The sequence below is a fragment of the Pongo pygmaeus genome, chromosome 19, assembly GCF_028885625.2.
Source record: "Pongo pygmaeus isolate AG05252 chromosome 19, NHGRI_mPonPyg2-v2.0_pri, whole genome shotgun sequence".
Taxonomy (NCBI): domain Eukaryota; kingdom Metazoa; phylum Chordata; class Mammalia; order Primates; family Hominidae; genus Pongo; species Pongo pygmaeus.
The window spans coordinates 44078877-44098128 of NC_072392.2; the positions used below are offsets into that span (position 1 = coordinate 44078877).

The 19252-nt window shown below is 37.1% G+C and overlaps 1 protein-coding gene across 2 annotated transcripts in view; it reads left to right on the forward strand.

The window, feature by feature from the left end:
* NLK (nemo like kinase) overlaps positions 1–19252 on the forward strand; it is a 152759-nt gene that overhangs the window by 116753 nt on the left and 16754 nt on the right. For both annotated transcript variants that reach the window (XM_054458628.2, XM_054458630.2), the window contains exons 4-7: positions 2700–2806; positions 4904–4989; positions 9842–10051; positions 13722–13823. In XM_054458628.2, the coding sequence (XP_054314603.1) occupies positions 2700–2806; positions 4904–4989; positions 9842–10051; positions 13722–13823 (505 nt within the window). The remainder of the gene's footprint in view (positions 1–2699; positions 2807–4903; positions 4990–9841; positions 10052–13721; positions 13824–19252) is intronic.

Consider the following 19252-nt stretch of genomic DNA (forward strand, 5'->3'; position numbering starts at 1 on the left):
TTTATAAACTCTGTGCTCTTAAGCTACACTGTTTATTTTTTTAATGTTTCTTTAATATAAATTAACCCTAGCTTACTGTAATTTTTTTACTTTCAAAACTTTTTAATTTTGTTAAATATTTTACTCTTCTATAGTAACACTTAGCGTAAAACACAAAGACATTGTACAGCTGTACAAAAAATTTTTTTTCTTTTTATTTATTTATTTTTTCTCACTCTGTTGCCTAGGCTGGATTGCAGTGGTGCAATCATGGCTCACTGCAACCTTGACCTCCCAGGGTCAAGTAATCCTTCCACCTCAGTGTCCTCAGTAACTGCTAGGACCACAGGCACAAGCCGCCACACCTGGCTAAATTTTTTGTAGAGTTGAGGTCTGAGTTGCTTTTTTACTTTTTAAAATAAGGCACAAACATATACATTAGCCTAAGCCTACACAAGGTTAGTCACCAAGACACCCCTAGGCAATACAACAGGAATTTTCAGCCCTGTTACAGTCTTTGGGACCACCTTTATACATGTGGTCCATCATCGACGAAACATCATTATATAATGCCTGACTGTAGTGTCAGAGTGGTTGAGATAGGCCTCATTTGAAAGATAAAATTTGAGCAAAACCACAAAGGATGTGAAAGAGTTAACCAAATAGATGTCAGGAAGGTACAGTCCATGCAGAGGGAATAGCTAAGGCCTAAGGTTGGAGTGTATCTAGCATGTTCAGAGAATATCCAGGAAGAAAGCAATAGAAGAGGTCAGAGAAGTAAGGAGGCCAAATGATTTATGGCCTGTGAGACCATTTTAAGGACTGGCTTTTACTCTTAAATGAAATGGAAAGCTTTTGCAGAAAAGTGACATAATTTGGCCTTCATCCTAAAAGATCGTTCTGTGAAATGCATCCAGTTTTGGATGAACTGATGGATGGAAAGAGCAATGGATAGATGTGTGACAAAGCAAATACAGCAAAATATTCAGTGTAGATTCTAGGTGGTAAGTGTGTATATGGGTCATCTCTGTGTAATTTTCTGTGTGTTTGAAAAATAAAAAGTTGAATAAAAACTATTAAAAACTATAATCCTGATGTCATTATTTAACTCTTCATCATTTTATAGAATAATTTTAACAGGTCACTGAAAACTGTCCTGTAAGTGAATCCCACATGCCAAATATCATTTTCTCATTAACTTTCATTATGAAGTAGAATATATTTCTTTGGAAAGAATCCGGGTGACAAAACCTAAGATTAAAATATCTAAGAATGTAAAAGCCTTCAAAATTATATTTTCTATATAATAAAGTAAATGTCAGTATATAGGCAAAATAAAAAATATAACAGTAAAAAAAATTATCCTGGCTGCTGTTTTAGAAATCTAGCAGTCTTGGGCCAGAGTAGTAACAGTGGGTATAAGAAGTGGCCTTAATTCTGACTAAATTTTGAAGGATTTCTGATGAATTGGAGGTATGGTGAAAGAGAAAGGGGGAGTCAAAGATAACTCCTTGATGTGGTTTGTGGTGCAAGCAACTAAGAAAGATTTAGACAGTTTTGGACTTGTTAGTTTGAAATGTCAGTTAGGTATCCAGGGGAAATAAGTAGGCAGTTTGATATACCAGTCTGCACTTAAAGAAAGAAGATTAACTAGAGAGAGAAATTTGGGAGTCATCAGCATGGATGTTTAAAGCCATGGGACTGGATCCGAGTATTCACGAGTGTGGATAGGGAAGAGGAGTGAGGACCAGCAGCCATGGAGCATTTCAACGTACAGTGGTTGAAGAAAAAAGGAGACTAAAGCAATTTGGAAAAAATGTCTCCAGGAGGAGGGAATTTTCAGTTGTTTTTGTCAAAGGCTATTATTATCAGTTCTCCTCCCTGTTCCCAAGTTATCCCCTTTCCTACTTGTTTTTGCTAAAACATTAAATTAGAAATTGCCTTAAGAAAACTTAATACTTAAATTATAAGATTTACCATACTTTTGCTTCCCTAATGTATCTAACACATGCTTCACAAGAGTCTTGAATTCCGTATCTCCATGGCTCCCCAGGCTCCAGCCTTTAATCATCGGCCATGTGTCCATTCAGCAAAACCCTAAACATACAACAGAGTACAACATATAGGAAGCTCGCTCGAAATCTAGTGGTGATGGTGGGGAGGGGTGTTTCATAAATACATACAAAGTTAAATAATGAACTAAATTACTAAGATTGTGGAGAGACTTAACTAATTATTTTACATGTGTTTAGGAATACCATATTTTATAATGTAACAAGCCACGGCCCTTGGATAGGTTGTGATCTTTTCAATTGGTGTCATGGTGGCCTAAGATGAGATCACCAATCCCCATTTGTTTGGATTCAAAGGACATTCCTGTAACATGTCTAAGTAGAGCTTAAGACTGTTTGGTCGTCATACTTTTCCTGGCCTGGCTGTTATTTAAAATGTTTACCTTTGGTTTTCTCTTTGATAATGCTGATTATAAGGAAATCATTTGATTGTTTACTTCTGCTGACTTTTAAACACGTAAGTTCTTTTGATTTTAGTAGTGTTTTATCTTGTGAGGGCTGGAATTCTCACCTCTGTCACGCTGTCTAGAAGCTTTCTTTCCCCACTTTTCTAGCCTTGAGAATGGAAGTTATTTTTTAGATCTGGTCACCACTTTGAGGGGGTAGGGGACTGAATTCGTCGAACTCTCCTTAACTTAAAACTTCAAGATACGTTGTCACAGAATTGATGCAGAGTGACCTACATAAAATTATCGTCTCTCCTCAACCACTCAGCTCAGATCATGTCAAAGTTTTTCTTTATCAGATTTTGCGAGGTAAGATTTCTTTATGAAGAAAAAGGTGCTGTCACACTGTAAATGAAATGTTTTGCTTCTCATTTAGACTTTGATCTTCCAAGGTTTTCTTCTTCTCTAAAGACTTTTTTCTTTTGACTAAAGCATATTTTATAATTTCTATATTTAATGTTAAAGAGGAAGCTTTTTAGGGTTGCCAAATAGTTCTTGTTTTCAGTGATGAAAGAGAAAGCCCTGTCAAATTCATCAGGCAGTTGAGTGGGCTAATCTAGGTGAATAAGCAGGATGGTTTGTCACAAGTTCACAAAACAGCCTTTAGTTTTCGACGGAATAGGAATATGTGGCATCAGACGACTAAAGTGAAAAGTGACTATATCCCCTATGGATGACGTCCATCCTGCAAGCCAACAGTAGGTGGGCCTGTCTGAGTATTGGCTGGCATACCTGAAGCCAACTCCAGAGAAACAAAATGACCCTTAAAACCAAAGTAGATTGGGAAGACCAATAAACAGAGCCACCTAAATTCTAGACTAGCTCATTGAAGAGCACAGACTTGACTGAGAAGGGATTTGGGCCAACATTATTGACACTTCTTCTGGCCATCAAGTATGTCCATGAGAATTTTGCCATTACAAGTAGAGAATTGCTTAAACCTGGAACAGCTTTCTTACCTAGTAAGTAAAATACTTTCCCCCTGCCCCCAGAATTCATAGAATTAAGAGATTCTTTATAGAGATTGAAAAATAAATGCCAAAAGGATGAAAACACATAAGCAATTTTTTTTTTTTTCAAACGGAGTCTCACTCTGTCACCTAATTTTTTGTGTTTTTAGTAGAGACAGGGTTTCACCGTATTAGCCAGGATGGTCTTGATCTCCCGACCTCGTGATCCTCCTGCCTCGACCTCCCAAAGTGCTGGGATAACAGGCATGGTGATTCATGCCTGTAATCCCAGTGCTTCGGGATGCTGAGGCGGGCAGATCATCTGAGGTCAGGAATTCAAGACCAGCCTGGCCAACATGGCGGAACTCCATCTCTACTTTAAAAAAAATACAAAACTTAGGCATGGTGGCGCTCGCCTGTAGTCTCAGCTACTTGGGAGGCTGAGGCAGGAGAATCAAGTGAACCCAGGAGGTGGAGGCTGCAGGGAGCCAAGATCGTGTCACTGCACTCCAGCCTGGGCAACAGAGTGAGACTCCGTCTCAAAAAAAAAACAAAAACGTTCACCTCTAAGATTTGTTCATATTCTGTGGTAGGGGAAAATGGGGAAGATATTGGCTCTTTTTGTACTTGTGAAAAATGTGATTTGCTACATTTTATCCAAAAAAGACTCAGCCCATTAGCCGGATATGGTGGTACATACCCGTAGTTCCCACTTCTCAGGAGGCTGAGATGGGAGCATGGCTTGAGCCAGGAAGGTCGAGGCTTCAGTGAGCTGTGATCATACCACCGCACTCCTGCCTAGGTTACAGAGTGAGACCCTGTCTCAAAAAAAAAAAAAAAAGAAAAGGAAAAAAAAAGAAAAACGCACACAAAAAGGACTCAACCTTGAGGCTGGGACCTTTAGCAGTACTGAATGAAGGCACCGGTCTTCTAAGATGTCACAAATATTTTTAAAGTGGTTCATTACCCTCTTGATTCTGAGTGGTAAAGAATACTACTGACAGTGTGGGCAAGTTCCTGAATTTTGTTATATCAGTGAAACATCTGTCCTGGGAAAGATTCCCTGTGGTAATGGAAACTGTTTTGTTGGAGCAGGCTCCGAGTTGCAGGTTAAGAGTATCAATAGCAGCAGTCCAATAGCCACACTGACTAGCAATCTAAGGTTATTAGTATGGGCTTAACTCGAGTGCCTAAGAAGCTTATCTGTATTTAAACCTACATAATTGTTTAAATTATAGACATTATCTCTAGACTTTGCAAACCTTTGGTGACATTTTATTTTACTGTAGCAAAATTACGGTATTTTGAGGTGGGACTAGCTTTTAATAATGTTCATTATGCAGTTATTTAGGGAACAATTTTAAATCCTCTACTGTTTTCTTCCAAGGTTTGTTTTAAATTATTGGTTGAGTAAAAGGAGTTAAATATCTGCAATTAAATCTGTTTGTTATTTCAGGTTTGAAATATCTCCATTCAGCTGGCATTTTACATCGAGACATTAAGCCAGGGAATCTCCTTGTGAACAGCAACTGTGTTCTAAAGGTAGCTTTTCAGTTTATTTAAATACCTGGGAAAAATCAGAATGTCAGGGCAGGTTTAAGGACATATTTTTGTGAAAGAAATAAGTTCATTTCCATTACTTTACTAAAAGTTAACCCAGTTTTCTCCATATCACTACTCATAGCCATAGTAATAATTTGTAGTCCTGCCTCATGTTCTTTTCATGATATTTGGCCTATGTTTTGGAAACACTGAAATTGGAATTATAGTGTAACTAGAAAGAAGAATAGAGAAGGTGACTCCTTTACAGATTGTTCCATTATTAAAAGAAGTGCATATCAGAAGAAATATTAGAACAGCAGGCTTCTGTTTATATAAGAGAATGAAGTGTGACTTTTAGGAAGACCGTCTACATTTTTACACAGCTAACATATCTATATGCTGTTTGACCAAGGTAGCAAAGTAAGAAGTAGAAACATATTTAAAAGGGATAGTGCTGTCCAGACACGGTGGCTCATGCCTATAATTCCAGCATTTTGGGAGGCTGAGGCGGGAGATCGCTTGAGCCCAGGAGTTCAAGACCAGCCTGGGCAACGTGGAAAAACCCCATCTCAATAAAAAATTCAAAAATTAGCTAGGTGTGGTTGCACATGCCTGTAGTTCCAGCTACTCAGAAGGCTGAGATGGGAGGATCGCCTGAGCCCAGAGCGTCAAGGCTGCAATGGGCTGTGATCATACCACTGCACTTCTGCCTAGGTGACAGAGTGAGACCCTGTCTCAAAAAAAAAAAAAAAAAAAAAGTGAAAATGCTAAACCAGAAAAGGGTAATATGCACCTATCCAGTGTATTTCCATAATGTATAGTAGCCAATTCTTAATTATTCCTCTGAAGAGGAATTGATTACAGAATTTAGTAGTTCCTGAATCTCAAGTCATCAGTTTCAGTTTTACTTCTCTTCCCTAGTAAAGCCATTGTCTTTCCTTTAAAAAGGGGCTTGCAAATAGCAAAGTCCACATATTTGTGCTTCCCTACCTCTAATACAGATGTGTATTGGCAGAACTCTTGAATAGAGAGAGGTCCACTATATTTTTCCTCATAATAGAAATTGGAAATAAGGGCCTTTAACTGCTATATTTGAAAAGAAAAATAAATTTTTAAAATGTTACCCACTTTAAAAGTAATCAAGACTATCATTATTACTTAGGTTGCTGGCAGTTAAACTAAGTAATAAAACCAAGTGTATAAATACATTTTTTATTTTAAATGATTTCTCTGAACTGTAGGTCAGTTCTCTTGAAAAGCTGGTGGATTATACTGCTTATGAATGAAAATTCTCCCTTCATTATAGCTTTGAAGAACCCTCACCCTTATTTTAACTCTAGAAAGTTGAAAACCTATTTTTCATATTTTCCCTAAAAATAGCTGATGTTGTAATTCAGTCTTTTGTTTCCACAGAGAAGTTAATTGCCACCAAAATCTACTCAAGTATTCCTTCTATAGGTTATTGAGTTTTTCCTGCCACCTTTTCACTTTTTAAAGAGAACTTGCAGCGTATCCCCATAATCGTTTTTTAATTAAAAAAAAAAAATTTAAACCTTATAGTTAGAAATTTTTTTGTCCTATTCATACCTAATCAATTTTATGACAGTTTAAGCCAATTTCTTCTTATTTTAGTTTTTGACTGGAAGACTTCACACAGGATTTTGTGCAGGACCTGTCATGTTTGATGCCATTAACTGCTTGAAGTTCATTTTCCAAATTGTCTGTTACGGTTTTATAACCTTGGACTGTATGAATGGGCAACTAAAGGAAAATGCCATTTGTGAATACACAACACACAAATCAGAACAAACAAATTTTGCTCCACTCCTTTGACTCATCTTACGGGCCTACTTTTTAAAAGCCAGAATAGAGTCTAGGCTACAGACACTAGTTCTTTCTTCTCAAACATACAAATTCATTGAAGATCATTATAACAAAATATTTTTTAAAAATCAGTATCCTTCCATATCGTGAATGTATTTTGCTTCCTATTAAGCACAACATGGATAATTTTGCTGGAATTTTTTTAGTTATCTGATCATGTAAGCTTCCTGTTTTGGACTCAGGTTGTCTTCCACATAAGTTGCTAAAAATGACGAAATCATACTGATGTTTTTAATAAGGGATTTGCTTTATAACAGAAGGCATTTTTTTGTTGGATGGGTGGTTGGTTGGTTTTTCTCATATAAATACAAGAAAAAAATTATGTTCTTTCCTTTTGTTGGTTTGGTTTTTAAAAATATCCTCAAGAGTCATGGCCAAGTAATAGAGTTTTTAAAATATTATACGTTATTTTGGCCGGGCGCAGTGGCTTACGCCTGTAATCCCAGCACTGGGAGGCTGAGGTGGGCGGATCACTTGAGCCAGGAACTTGAGACCAGCCTGGCCAACATGGCAAAACCCTGTCTCTACTAAAAATACAAAAATTAGCCAAGCGAGGTGGCGCATGCCACTAGTCCCAGCTGCTCAGGAGGCAGAGGCACGAGAATCACTTGAACCTGAGAGGCAGAGGTTGCAGTGAGCCGACATCATGTCAGTGCACTTCAGTCTGGGTGACAGAGTTGAGACTGTCAAAAAAAAATGTATATATATATATATATATATATATATATATATATATATATATGTTATTTGAACATATTTGATGAACTCGGGCTTTTGTTGTTATGTTATATGGTTTATCTGTATAGTATGGAAAATTTTCCTGCTTTCTTAAGTTGTAAAGATGGTGGCTTCATACTGATTCATTCCCACATACACATCTGAATTCATTTGATGTAACCAGACATAGTAGATTCAAATCAGAAAAAGGGGATTGCCAAAAATTGGGGGGTAAATTTTGTTTTCTTTAGAATGGGGTTTTCAGATTTTCTTTTTAAGCTGCCAGAACTCTTTTTCAAATAAAATCTTATTTGGGGACTTCAATTTAGAAAACAGATTTAAAATCGTATTTTATCACTTGCAGTATTGTGACTTGTAAAGTTAATCAGTGAGAACAGTGGAGCTTAGATGGCCATTACTATCTGATCTCATCCTCAGTGCTCCTAGTTGTGTTTTGATTGCCCAATATCAAGAAAATTTTAATTCCTAAAGATAAGTAGTAGTTGCTGGTGGTGGCACGGCTGCTGTTTATTAATAGCTCACCTTGTAACCCTCAGCATACTTTTCAGTTGAGCAGAAATAGCAAGAAAAGATTTATTTCTAAGTTTGTATAGAAGTTAACCAGTCTTTATTATTTATTGCTGTATCTCCAGATTCTAACATACAGTCTGTAATATAATATAACAAGTACTGACTTAACTATTTATGGCATGAAGAAATGAATGAACCCCGTAGCATTAGTATTCTACCGTATACTGCATTTTAACGTATTTATACATTTGAGTATGAATTTGTATTTTAAATAGATAGGTACATGTGAAGTTTGGATATAATATTCATGGAATGCCTAAAGTCATAACTAGATTCAACTGGAGTCAGTTTGAAACCCATTGCTTTAAAGAAATTCATATATATTTCATAAAGACGACAGACACAGTCTCAGCTAAGGAGACCTTCAAGATACACCTCTTTATCTTATGATATCTTCCTCTATAAACTAGTCTTGAAAGTAGTTGGTTTTGTGGGGGTTTTAAAATTTTTTTAAAAGATAGGGTCTCAATCTCACTCTGTCTCCCAGGCTGGAGTGCAGTGGCACAGTAATAGCTCACTGTAGCCTCAAACTCCTGGGCTCAAGCAGTCCTCCCACCTCAGCCTCCAGAGTAGCCGGGACTACGGGTGCACACCACCATGCCCAGTTTTGTTTTTTTTTTAATTGTTTGTAGAGTTGAGATCTTGTTATGTTGTCCAGCCTGGTCTTAAACTCCTGATCTCTCAAGCAGTCCTCTCAGTCCCTGGGATTACAGGCATGAGCCACTGTGCCTGGCCAACAGTTGGTCTCTAAATCAAACCTAGAAGTATGCATTTGGCCAGGTGCAGTAGCTCACGCCTGTTGTCCTAGCACTTTGGAAGGCCAAGGCAAGCAGATTGCTTGAACCCAGGATTTCAAGACCAGCCTGGGCAACATGGCAAAACCTCATCCCTACAAAAAAAAAAAAAAAACCCCACAAAAATTAGCCAGGTGTGGTAGCACATGCCTGTAGTCCCAGCTACTCAGGAGACTGAGGTGAGAGGAGCCTCAGATCGATCACGCCACTGCACTCCAGCCAAGGAGACAGAGTGAGACCCTGTCTAAAAAAAAATAAATAAAGTCATTTACGTTCACCTAGTTTTTTTGCTTTGATTATCAACTGAAAACAGACATGTTTTTATTGATAAAGATGAGAAGAATATTTTTAAGAAAATGATGTAAGTTTGAGACTTTTTTCCTCTCTTAACCAAATAAAACCAGATTGTATATTGACATAAATATACTATACCTATATCATTAAAAATGTTTCAGAGTGGCTGGGCGCAGTGGCTCACACCTGTAATCCCAGCACTTTGGGAGGCCAAGGCAGATGGATCACCTGAGGTCAGGAGTTTGAGACCAGCCTGGCCAATATGGTGAAACCCCTTCTCTACTAAAAAAAAAAAAAAAAAAAAAAATTAGCCAGGTGTGGTGGTAGGCACCTGTAGTCCCAGCTATTCGGGAGGCTGAGGCAGGAGAATCCCTTGAACCTGGGAAGCAGAGGTTGCAGTGAGCTGAGATTGTGCCACTGCACTCCAGCCTGGGTGACAGAGTGAGACTCCATCTCAAAAAAAAAAAAAAAAAAAAGTTTCAAAGTTCAGTGCTCTATCAAAATTTTGATGTTTTGTTTTACTCTTTCATTTGTATTTGCTTGACAATGTTTTGATTGCCTTTTCTATCTAGATTTGTGATTTTGGATTGGCCAGAGTGGAAGAATTAGATGAATCCCGTCATATGACTCAGGAAGTTGTTACTCAGTATTATCGGGCTCCAGAAATCCTGATGGGCAGCCGTCATTACAGCAATGCTATTGACATCTGGTCTGTGGGATGTATCTTTGCAGAACTACTAGGACGAAGAATATTGTTTCAGGCACAGAGTCCCATTCAGCAGGTAAGATTTCAATTTAAGGCTTTAGTTTCAATTCTATTACAGATTTGAAGGAAAATCCATCTTGCACGTGTGTCTTGGGCTTATTCATTATACTGTCTAATTTGCTTTTAGGAAATTCAGGTTCACTTAAAATTCAGAAAGTTATAAAGTTGAAGATTACAAAGAGATTCATTTTGTAACTTATGAGCCTTTAGAGGGAGTATTGAGTTTATTTATTTATTTATTCTTATTATTATTATTATTTTTTGAGATGGAGTTTTGCTCTTGTTGCCCAGGCTGGAGTGCAATGGTGCCATCTTGGCTCACTGCAACCTCCACCTGCCAGGTTCAAGCGATTCTCCTGCCTCAGCCTCCCAAGTAGCTGAGATTACAGGCACGCTCCACCACACCTGGCTAGTTTTTGTATTTTTAGTAGAGACAGGGTTTTGCTGTGTTGGCCAGGCTGGTCTCGAACTCCTGACCTCAGGTGATCCACCTGCCTCAGCCTCCCAAAGTGCTGGGATTACAGGCATGAGCCACTGCACCCGGCCAGTTGACTTTATTATATGCACTGATGCATAGCTGTGAGCTCTGCTGTGACAATTTGCACAGGTATAATCTTCAGTTATTAGAAGGCCTCTCTTCCTTCTAAGTGAATGGCTCTGACTTGAAAATGTATTGATGACTTAATGTACTTACACTTTGTGCTTAGAATATAAATTTTTATTGTGTTGATTTCTTGAAATGTGAACATTTAGGAAAATTTCTACCTTTATTATTGGACTAAAATATCTAAATATGGCAGAGAACATCAGGAGATGATTAAAATATAATCTCAGAGAATCCTTTAGAAGCCATTCATGTTACTTGAATTGTCTTTAAAGCTAATTATTCACTAATACACATATTGACTTGCGATAATTACTGGGTATTTTTTATTAATTTGCTTGCATGAAAATAATGTAGTAACTATGAGCTCAGGCTGTGAAATCAGATTGGTAGGTTCAAATCCTAGCTGCACCACTTATGTTAAATCTTGGGTAAGTTACTTAACCTCTCTGTTCCTTTTTTTTTTTTCTTCTTCTTCTTTTTTTTTTTTTATTGGCCCCTAAAACTGTTCTGAGGATTGTTGTACAATGAAGTAGGAAGGCTGAAAATGGGGCCTGGCACATAGTAAGCACTCTGTAAATGTTTGCAATTACGATGGTGGTAGTGTGCCAGGACTCTAGGGATACAGCAGTAAATAAGACAGCGTTGTTCTTAACCTTTGTGAAACTTTCACGAGACAAAAATAAATATGCAAATAAATATAATTCCAAGTAATGGAAGTTCCATAAAGAAAAATGTAGCCAGGTTAGGGATAGACTAATGGTGGCAGAGCAGAGCAGGCACTAAAGGATTCTCTGAGGATATAACATTTCACTCACATAAAATAAGGCAGTAAGATGCTGGAGAAGTGTTCCAAGAAGAGGGACAACCACCATAACAAAGCCCCTGAGGCAGGAACAAGCATGGCATGTTGGAGGGATGGTATGTGATGGAAGACGCTGTAGGTAGGAAATGAGGTCAGAAAGTGAGAAAGAACCTGGCCATGGTGACATGATAAAGCCTTAAGATTTTATTCTAAGTGTGATAGAAAACTTAAATGAAGGTTTTGACCAAAGGAATACTAAGATTTGATTGATGACATTTTAAAAGATCACACTGACTACTGTGTCTTTGTAAATAATTAATGCACTTGACCAGACAGAATTATTTCTTTTATGCTTTTTCTACAAAGGATTTTTACCTAATATATTAGAAACTATATCTGCTTTTATCAACATTTAAATTTTTCTGTGCTATACATTTGAACTGTCTTTTTTAAAGTTTACATCTTAAAAATTGATTCTGGTGTTAAAAAAAATTATGTACATATAATACGTAATCTACTGTTGGGTACTTTTGACAATATTCACTTTTCAATTTCTTCAGAAAGTAAAGTTTAACAGACTTAACCTATAAGACTATCATATCTGGGCATAAGCTGTCATAAAATGAATGTGACTGCTACCTTGCATACAGAAAAGCTTAAGTAAAAAATAATAAGGAAGTATTCAAATCCTATATATGGAACAAGAATCTTGAATTGCTGCAGCAAAAAATATGTGAGGGAAAGTGTGAAGCAACTGGACTGGAGTTCAGATATCTCCTTTGCTAGAGAAATACATAGATCTTCAGTTTGGCAGTCTGACGTAGCCACTGCAGGAGAATTCATGTCTGTCTAATTGTTGGTGTGTGTTGGGGTGAGAAATGAAGATCTAAAATAGGAAAAGGCTGTAACTTCTAATGGAAGTCATTATTTCCTGTTGTATTTTCTCTGTATCTTTGAGATTTAATTACCCTGGTACTAGCAGACATCATAAAAGTGTTTCTCATCTGTGGATCTGACCCATTTTAGACAACTTTCTGAATGTTTCAGTTTGTTTTTATAAGCTAGTCACTTCCTTCTGCCTTTAGTGTGGTTGTTAGAGATCCAAAAGTATCACCTATACACTTTTCCAAAAAGTTTTGTATAGAGATCTTTACTTCTGTGGAAAGCAAGCTTCTCAAGTATCTCCATTAACCTGTAGGGTGGTGATGCTGATGGCTACCCCATGGTTTAGATAAGTGCAGAAAATAGTGCTTTATATTTGGCAAGCCCAGAACCAGGAAAAGAAGTGTTCTGTAGGTTAGAATTTCCCATCCTGGAGGGATCCAAATGAAATGTTATTGCTAATTAGGTTATGAAGTTAGAACAATTGTGACAATACAGAAAATTGGTAAGATAGTTTGCTACCCAAAGACTTGTTTGCAAGAAGACTGTTTTATTGGTCTCTTTTATTGTGTCCAGCTAGCTAAATGTGGTCTTATGCGGTGTCATATTTTTCTAAGTGTCACAGTTTTCTGCCAGCGTAAGAGATTTCTAGCATGACTACAATGTAAAGGATATGTACTGGCCCAAGCATGGAGAGCTTAGCTTTCATTTCAGGTGTGAATATTTTCAGTATTTATTAAATCACAGGTGTCTGATTTGTGGATTAGCTCCTTGGTGAGCCTGAATCCATTTGAAGCATCAGAATCCATTCATTAACTGTTTGGAAAGAATAGTCATTAGCCATCAACAGAAGAGGAGTTCAACTCTGCAAAGATCTTAGATGCTATGGTATCAAGAAAACAGGACAGACAGATGCAGACTCCCAAATTGCTATAGCCTTAGAATGTCATGCGTATCAAAACATATTTTCTATATTTCTATCATATAAATAGGAACTTTTAAATAAATAAGTAGGAACTTTTAAATAATAGGATAAATAGGAACTAAATAATAGGATAAATAGGAATAGGATATATAGGATAATCCTATATATATTATAAATAATAGGATAAATAGGAATAGGATAGATAGGAACTTTTAAATAATAAATAGGAATAATAAATTAACAGGAATTTATTTAAATTCCTTTACATGAGGAATTTATTTATTATAAATTCCTAGAAATCTTTTTTAATAGGCCAGAAAGTAAAAGTAGGGGCTCCTGTCGGTTAATCTAGAGCTTGTCTTAAGGTTTTTTCCCCCAGATTTGGTCCACATTTCTAAGGCTATGATTTAAGAGTAATGAAAAGTTATTTCCATGAGATTGCTATCTATCTGTATTTTATTTCCTTGTAGTTGGATTTGATCACGGATCTGTTGGGCACACCATCACTGGAAGCAATGAGGACAGCTTGTGAAGGCGCTAAGGCACATATACTCAGGGGTCCTCATAAACAGGTGAGGGGAAGGGGGGAGAATCTTTTTCTGGTAACCATCTGTTTGGGCAAGATTTCCCTTCCAATAGAATAATCTATTAAGGATTTTTAAGCAAATGTATTATCTGTAGGATTTTTTTTTTTAACATCAAGGTCCTAAGTAAGAAAATGTTCAATATTTGTCAAATTAAATAAAATCTCATTCCTAATGCCATAGGAGAAAGTGTGTGTTTTTGTAGCTCCTTTGCTAATAAATGACCCTTGGCTTTACATCTCCTGATTTATTGGTGTCTATGGGAAAAATTATTGGAGATGGAGCTTTGACCTCAATGCCATAACCTACTACATGTATATCAAGATGTCCTTTCCAAATACTGAGCCAAAATACCTCGTATTTCTTATTCCAGCCAGGAATGTGAAGCCGTTGCTATTGCACTCTTGCCATTAACACAGAATCAGATGTGAATGTTGTTAGAAAAGAAGTATGAAGATAGATTTGCCAGATTTGCATTCATCAGTATTACTTGCAACTAGCCAAGTCACTGCTGAGAAAGACAAGATGGTTTTTTATCTCCACCTGTTGATTTAGCAACAGTTTTTACAAGCACTCCCTAATCTTCTTTGGACAGAACAGCTTAATGATGTGAAGAGTGAATAAGGGGAATACTTTTCCTAGGAGCAACAAATTAAAACAGAACAGATAAGACTAGAACAGGATGACCCAGCAACAAATTTTCCTGAGTTTGGTTTCTTTTGAATTGGACATTTAGATTATCTGATTGATGGTACCAAATGACAGAGTGAATTTGACACTTCTCCTCTCAAACTGTCAGCCGGACATTTGCAAAGGGAAGGCCTCACCTTCCCTTTGCGGTTCTCTCTCTGTAATTCTAGTGTGACTCCAGAGCTTTTGTTGTCACAGGCATAAAGGGCAATGAGGTAAAGTACATTCTCTTCTAAAACCAGCCCAGGCTAGTAAATAGAGATGTATGCTTGTATGTTAAATAGCCCCCTGATGGTTACACCTTTCTGATGCATTTGGTTTAGAACTGTAAAATAATATGAGGCCCTAACACCCTTAGAAGAGCACAGTAAGTCTTAACCTAGAGGAAAGTTCTATATTATAGAAGGAACTAACAAGATCTATTATGTTCCATTTATTGGCCAGCATCAGGAACATAAAACTAATTTACTAATGCCTCTTGGTAAATGTGTCCTTAGAAGTAGCAAAATAATTGTCCTCTTTCACTGACTTCATTAATTAGTAAATCTTGCCTGGTTTAAGGTAAACAATAATGAAGAGTGAAGAAGATCAGACACCCTTATGCTACCCTTCTGTCTCTAGAGGAGTTTTAACTGTTGTTAATGGTTGCTAGTTAATTAATCATCTGTGTCAAAGAGTTGCTAAACAGCAGCCTGAAGAACAAGGTTTCCTGAGGAGTTTCCTGTCTGCTGTCTAGATAGAAGGGCTGGAAAATGTAACCTACTGCACCAAAAGTCACTGTGCACTGCTCTGAGCATTCCTGGCAATTGAGTACTTTTTCTGTGAAAATTTTAAAAATCTGTTAGTTGTAAAAACCTAAGACTTTCCATGAAATAAAAAAAGGGTAAATATATTATTTTGTAAAGCAAAAGAAGAGGAAAGGAAAATCCAAAGTTCCACTATTATTTAACTAGTTAAATAGGTTGAGATGTCTAAACAAATCATTTCTTATATATTTTGCTATTAATTGGCCTCTTAACAGTAATCCCTTTGCTTATCACTGAGTTTAGTGATGACCTTAAGGGAGCACTGTGGTAAAAGTTAGGGGCAGCCCTTTCCAGTCTTGGTGTCGGCATATTTTGATTTTGAAGAGAAGACTGGTGGAGTGAAAACTAGTTAGGAGGCCATTTCTGCTTAAAGGCTGGATGCACTTTGCAGAGACTTTAAAGTCTTTAAACGGCTTTTATCCACTGCTTGAAGTGGTCTCCTTAGGCAGATGTTCATGGTCTTTTAGCACTAATCCAGCTAGATGTGTATAAAGTTACACCAACAATATATAATTGAATGTAAATAAACCTAGCATATTGCCTGCTTCCACTTTTCCTCCAGTATGGAAATTCAGTTTTTGATCTATGTTTGCTAGTTGATCTTTATCATCGCTGCTCTCATGAGATGTCAACAGGTTCTTGAAGCTCTTTACTTAAGCCACCAATCAGATTCTACCTTTTCACTTCCCACTCCCTGCCCACTCACCAACCACATGATGCATATCCTATGTGCCTCTTGTTGGCCTATTAGCAGCTGCTTGAAGGTACCGCCATTCATGTTATAGCTATTTACAGCTGAGGTTGGAAGACACCTACACACAAATATATTTGGTATGTAGCCACCTGGATTTTTTTTTTTTACTTTAAAAGATTAATTTGGTCTTTGGAATATACAACATAGCTTATGTTTTTGTACATCATGACTTTTCTGCAAAATGTATAGGGTTTAGCTTAGTGCTCTGCGCAGGTTATGTACTCAATTTATAACCTCTGGACTGTAGTGATTAAGAGTGTAGTGTCAGCCGGGCGCAGTGGCTCACGCCTGTAATCCCAGCACTTTGGGAGGCAGAGGCAGGCGGATCACGAGGTCAGGAGATCAAGATCATCCTGGCTAACATGGTGAAACCCCGTCTCTACTAAAAAAATCCAAAAAAAAAAAAAAAATTAGCCAGGCGTGGTGGCAGGCGCCTGTAGTCCCAGCTACTCGGGAGGCTGAGGCAGGAGAATGGCATGAACCCAGGAGGCAGAGCTTGCAGTGAGCCGAGATCACGCCACTGCACTCCAGCCTGGGCGACAGAGCGAGACTTCGTCTCAAAAAAAAAAAAAAAAAGAGTGTAGTGTCAATCTCAGTTTCACCATGTTGCACATGTTTTGAATTGTGAACTGGGAGTTGTACAATACAGTTTTCAGACAGATTGAGTATGAATCCTGGCTTTACTAGTACCTCCCTTTATGACCTAGGCAGATTATTTAACCTCTGTGTATATCAGTTCATTCATCTGTAAAATGGTGATTAAAAATGGTTTTACCTCATTAAATTGTTACAGTGAGAAAAGAGCTAATGCATGTAAGGAGAACATAGAATAGTGCCTGGCACATACTAAACATTTAATAAATATTAACCATTAAAGTTATGACTCTAAAATAGCAGATAAAGCTTGTGACTTTTAAAAACGTATACATTATGATCAAGTGGGGTTTATCCCAGTAATGCAAGGGTGGTTCACCTACAGAAAATCTATTAATATTTTATAACAGAAAAATCTATTAATATTTTATAACACCTTAAACGAGAAAAATCATGTTTATCTCAATTGATGCAGAAAAGGCATTTGATAAGCTTCAGTCTTTTTTATGCCTTAACATAAAGGATCTTTACGAAAATCTATAGAGAAATTTGGGGTCAATTTCTTTTAAGCTTACAAACAATACAGTGCAGTGTATAACACTTCACATGAAATAAAAATGTGTGCACACAGAAGGAGCCTCTGGCTTTTAGAAAAGACTCCTAGTAATCCTCAGTGATGCTGCTTAGGCCAATTGGGAGGTCTTCATTTGGGGGTCTAACTGGGGCAAGTTCTATCTCACTGTATTTATTTTAAATTACTTAATATAGGAATATTAGATTGACGGTGTTTAAACTCATGAAGAATACTTCTAAAAATTCAATACAAGTTTTTGAGTTTGGACTGAGAAAAACTAAGCTTCTTTCAAGTAGTTTTCATTTAAGTAATTACTCAAAGTTAGACATAAATTATCATTTTTGTTCATAATTTCTAACAATAATTAGAACTTTGTTATGTACTGAACACTTCTTATATACTAGCTCATTAAATTCTCACAATAACACTATAATGTACCATTACTATTCCTTTTTACAGATGGGAAATGGAAGATTAACAGAAGTTAAATAACATGCCTAATGTCATAAGCCAGATCTTAAAATTAGGTTTCTTTAACTCTAAAATCTATGTTCTTAGCTAGTATACACTGCCTGGCACTTACATATTCACAGCAGACTTATTAAAATTTCATTTGTATATATGCAGGTAATCTGTGAGAACATATAAAATAAAATAAAAATTTTACAGCAAGTTAGTTATCTGCAACTACCACCCCCAATCCCAGTCTCGTCTGGATTAACTTGAGAATATCTTTCCGGATATATATTCACATATTTATATTCATTTATTTACATATATTTGTATAAATAGAATATGAGACTTTTAAAAACATACAAATACAATGGGCCCTTAAGCAATGCAGGGGCTGGGGTGCCAACTCCACCCCCCTAACCCCCTGCCTACAGTTGAAAATCCATGTATAAGTCGATTAACACATTTTGTATGTTTATATGTATTATATACTGTATTCTTAAAGTAAGCCAGAGAAAATAAAATGTTATTAAGAAAAATTATAAGGAAGAGAAAATAAATTGACTGTAAGTGGATCATCGTAAAGGTCTTCATCCTCATTGTCTTCATATTGAGTAGGCTGAGGAGGAAGAGAAAGGATGGTTGGTCTTACTGTCTTCATATTGAGTAGGCTGAGGAGGAAGAGAAAGGAGGGGTGGCAGAGGCGAAAGTGGTGGAGGAGGTGGAAGGAGAGGCAGGCACACTCAATATAATTTCTATTGAAAAAAATTCACATGTAAGTGGACCCATGCAATTCAAACCTGTGTTGTTCAAGGGTCAACTGTATACATATACAGAAGGAGAACCTATTTGACTGTCATCTTAAAGTCACAGATTAATGTGTCAAATTAATGTATTTGTGTTGGTTGGTTAATATAAATGCTTCTATGTGGCATGTTTAGTCAAGACTCTTTCCAGTGAAACTTAGTTTAAACTGGCTTAAGCGAAAAACTGAAAAATCTTGAGCTACAGCTGACTTCAGGCCCTGTTGGAATTCAGGTTGTGAGATGATCTTCCATGCCAGGAATCTGACTCTCCTCTGCTCTGCTCTCCTGTGTTTTGGCTTCATTTTCAAACAGGCTTTCCCCAAGTGTTTGCAAAGATGGAGCCAGCAGTCCAGGCCTACATTCTATTACCATAACAGTCCTTCTGGAAAGAGCTTCCTAAATAGCTCCAGAAAAAATCTTTGAAAGACTTTTTATTAGGAATGTGTTTGGCTATAAGTAGTAGAAAATTGTGGTGGTTTAAGAAATAAGAGTACGCTTTTTCCTCGAGGTTTCCTCCATAGTCTGGAGCTGATAGAGTAGCTTACTTGTGTCAAGGATCCAGCTTTTTCATTTTCTGCCCTGCCATCTTTAGAATGTTGCCTGCATACTATATGGTAACCAGTCACCATATAGCTGTAGCTTGTCCAGAAATCACGTCGATATTCAAAGCAAGAAAATGGAGGAAAGAAGGTGCAATAGCAGTATCTGTTCCCTTAATCAGGAAAGCAAAAGCTTTCCTA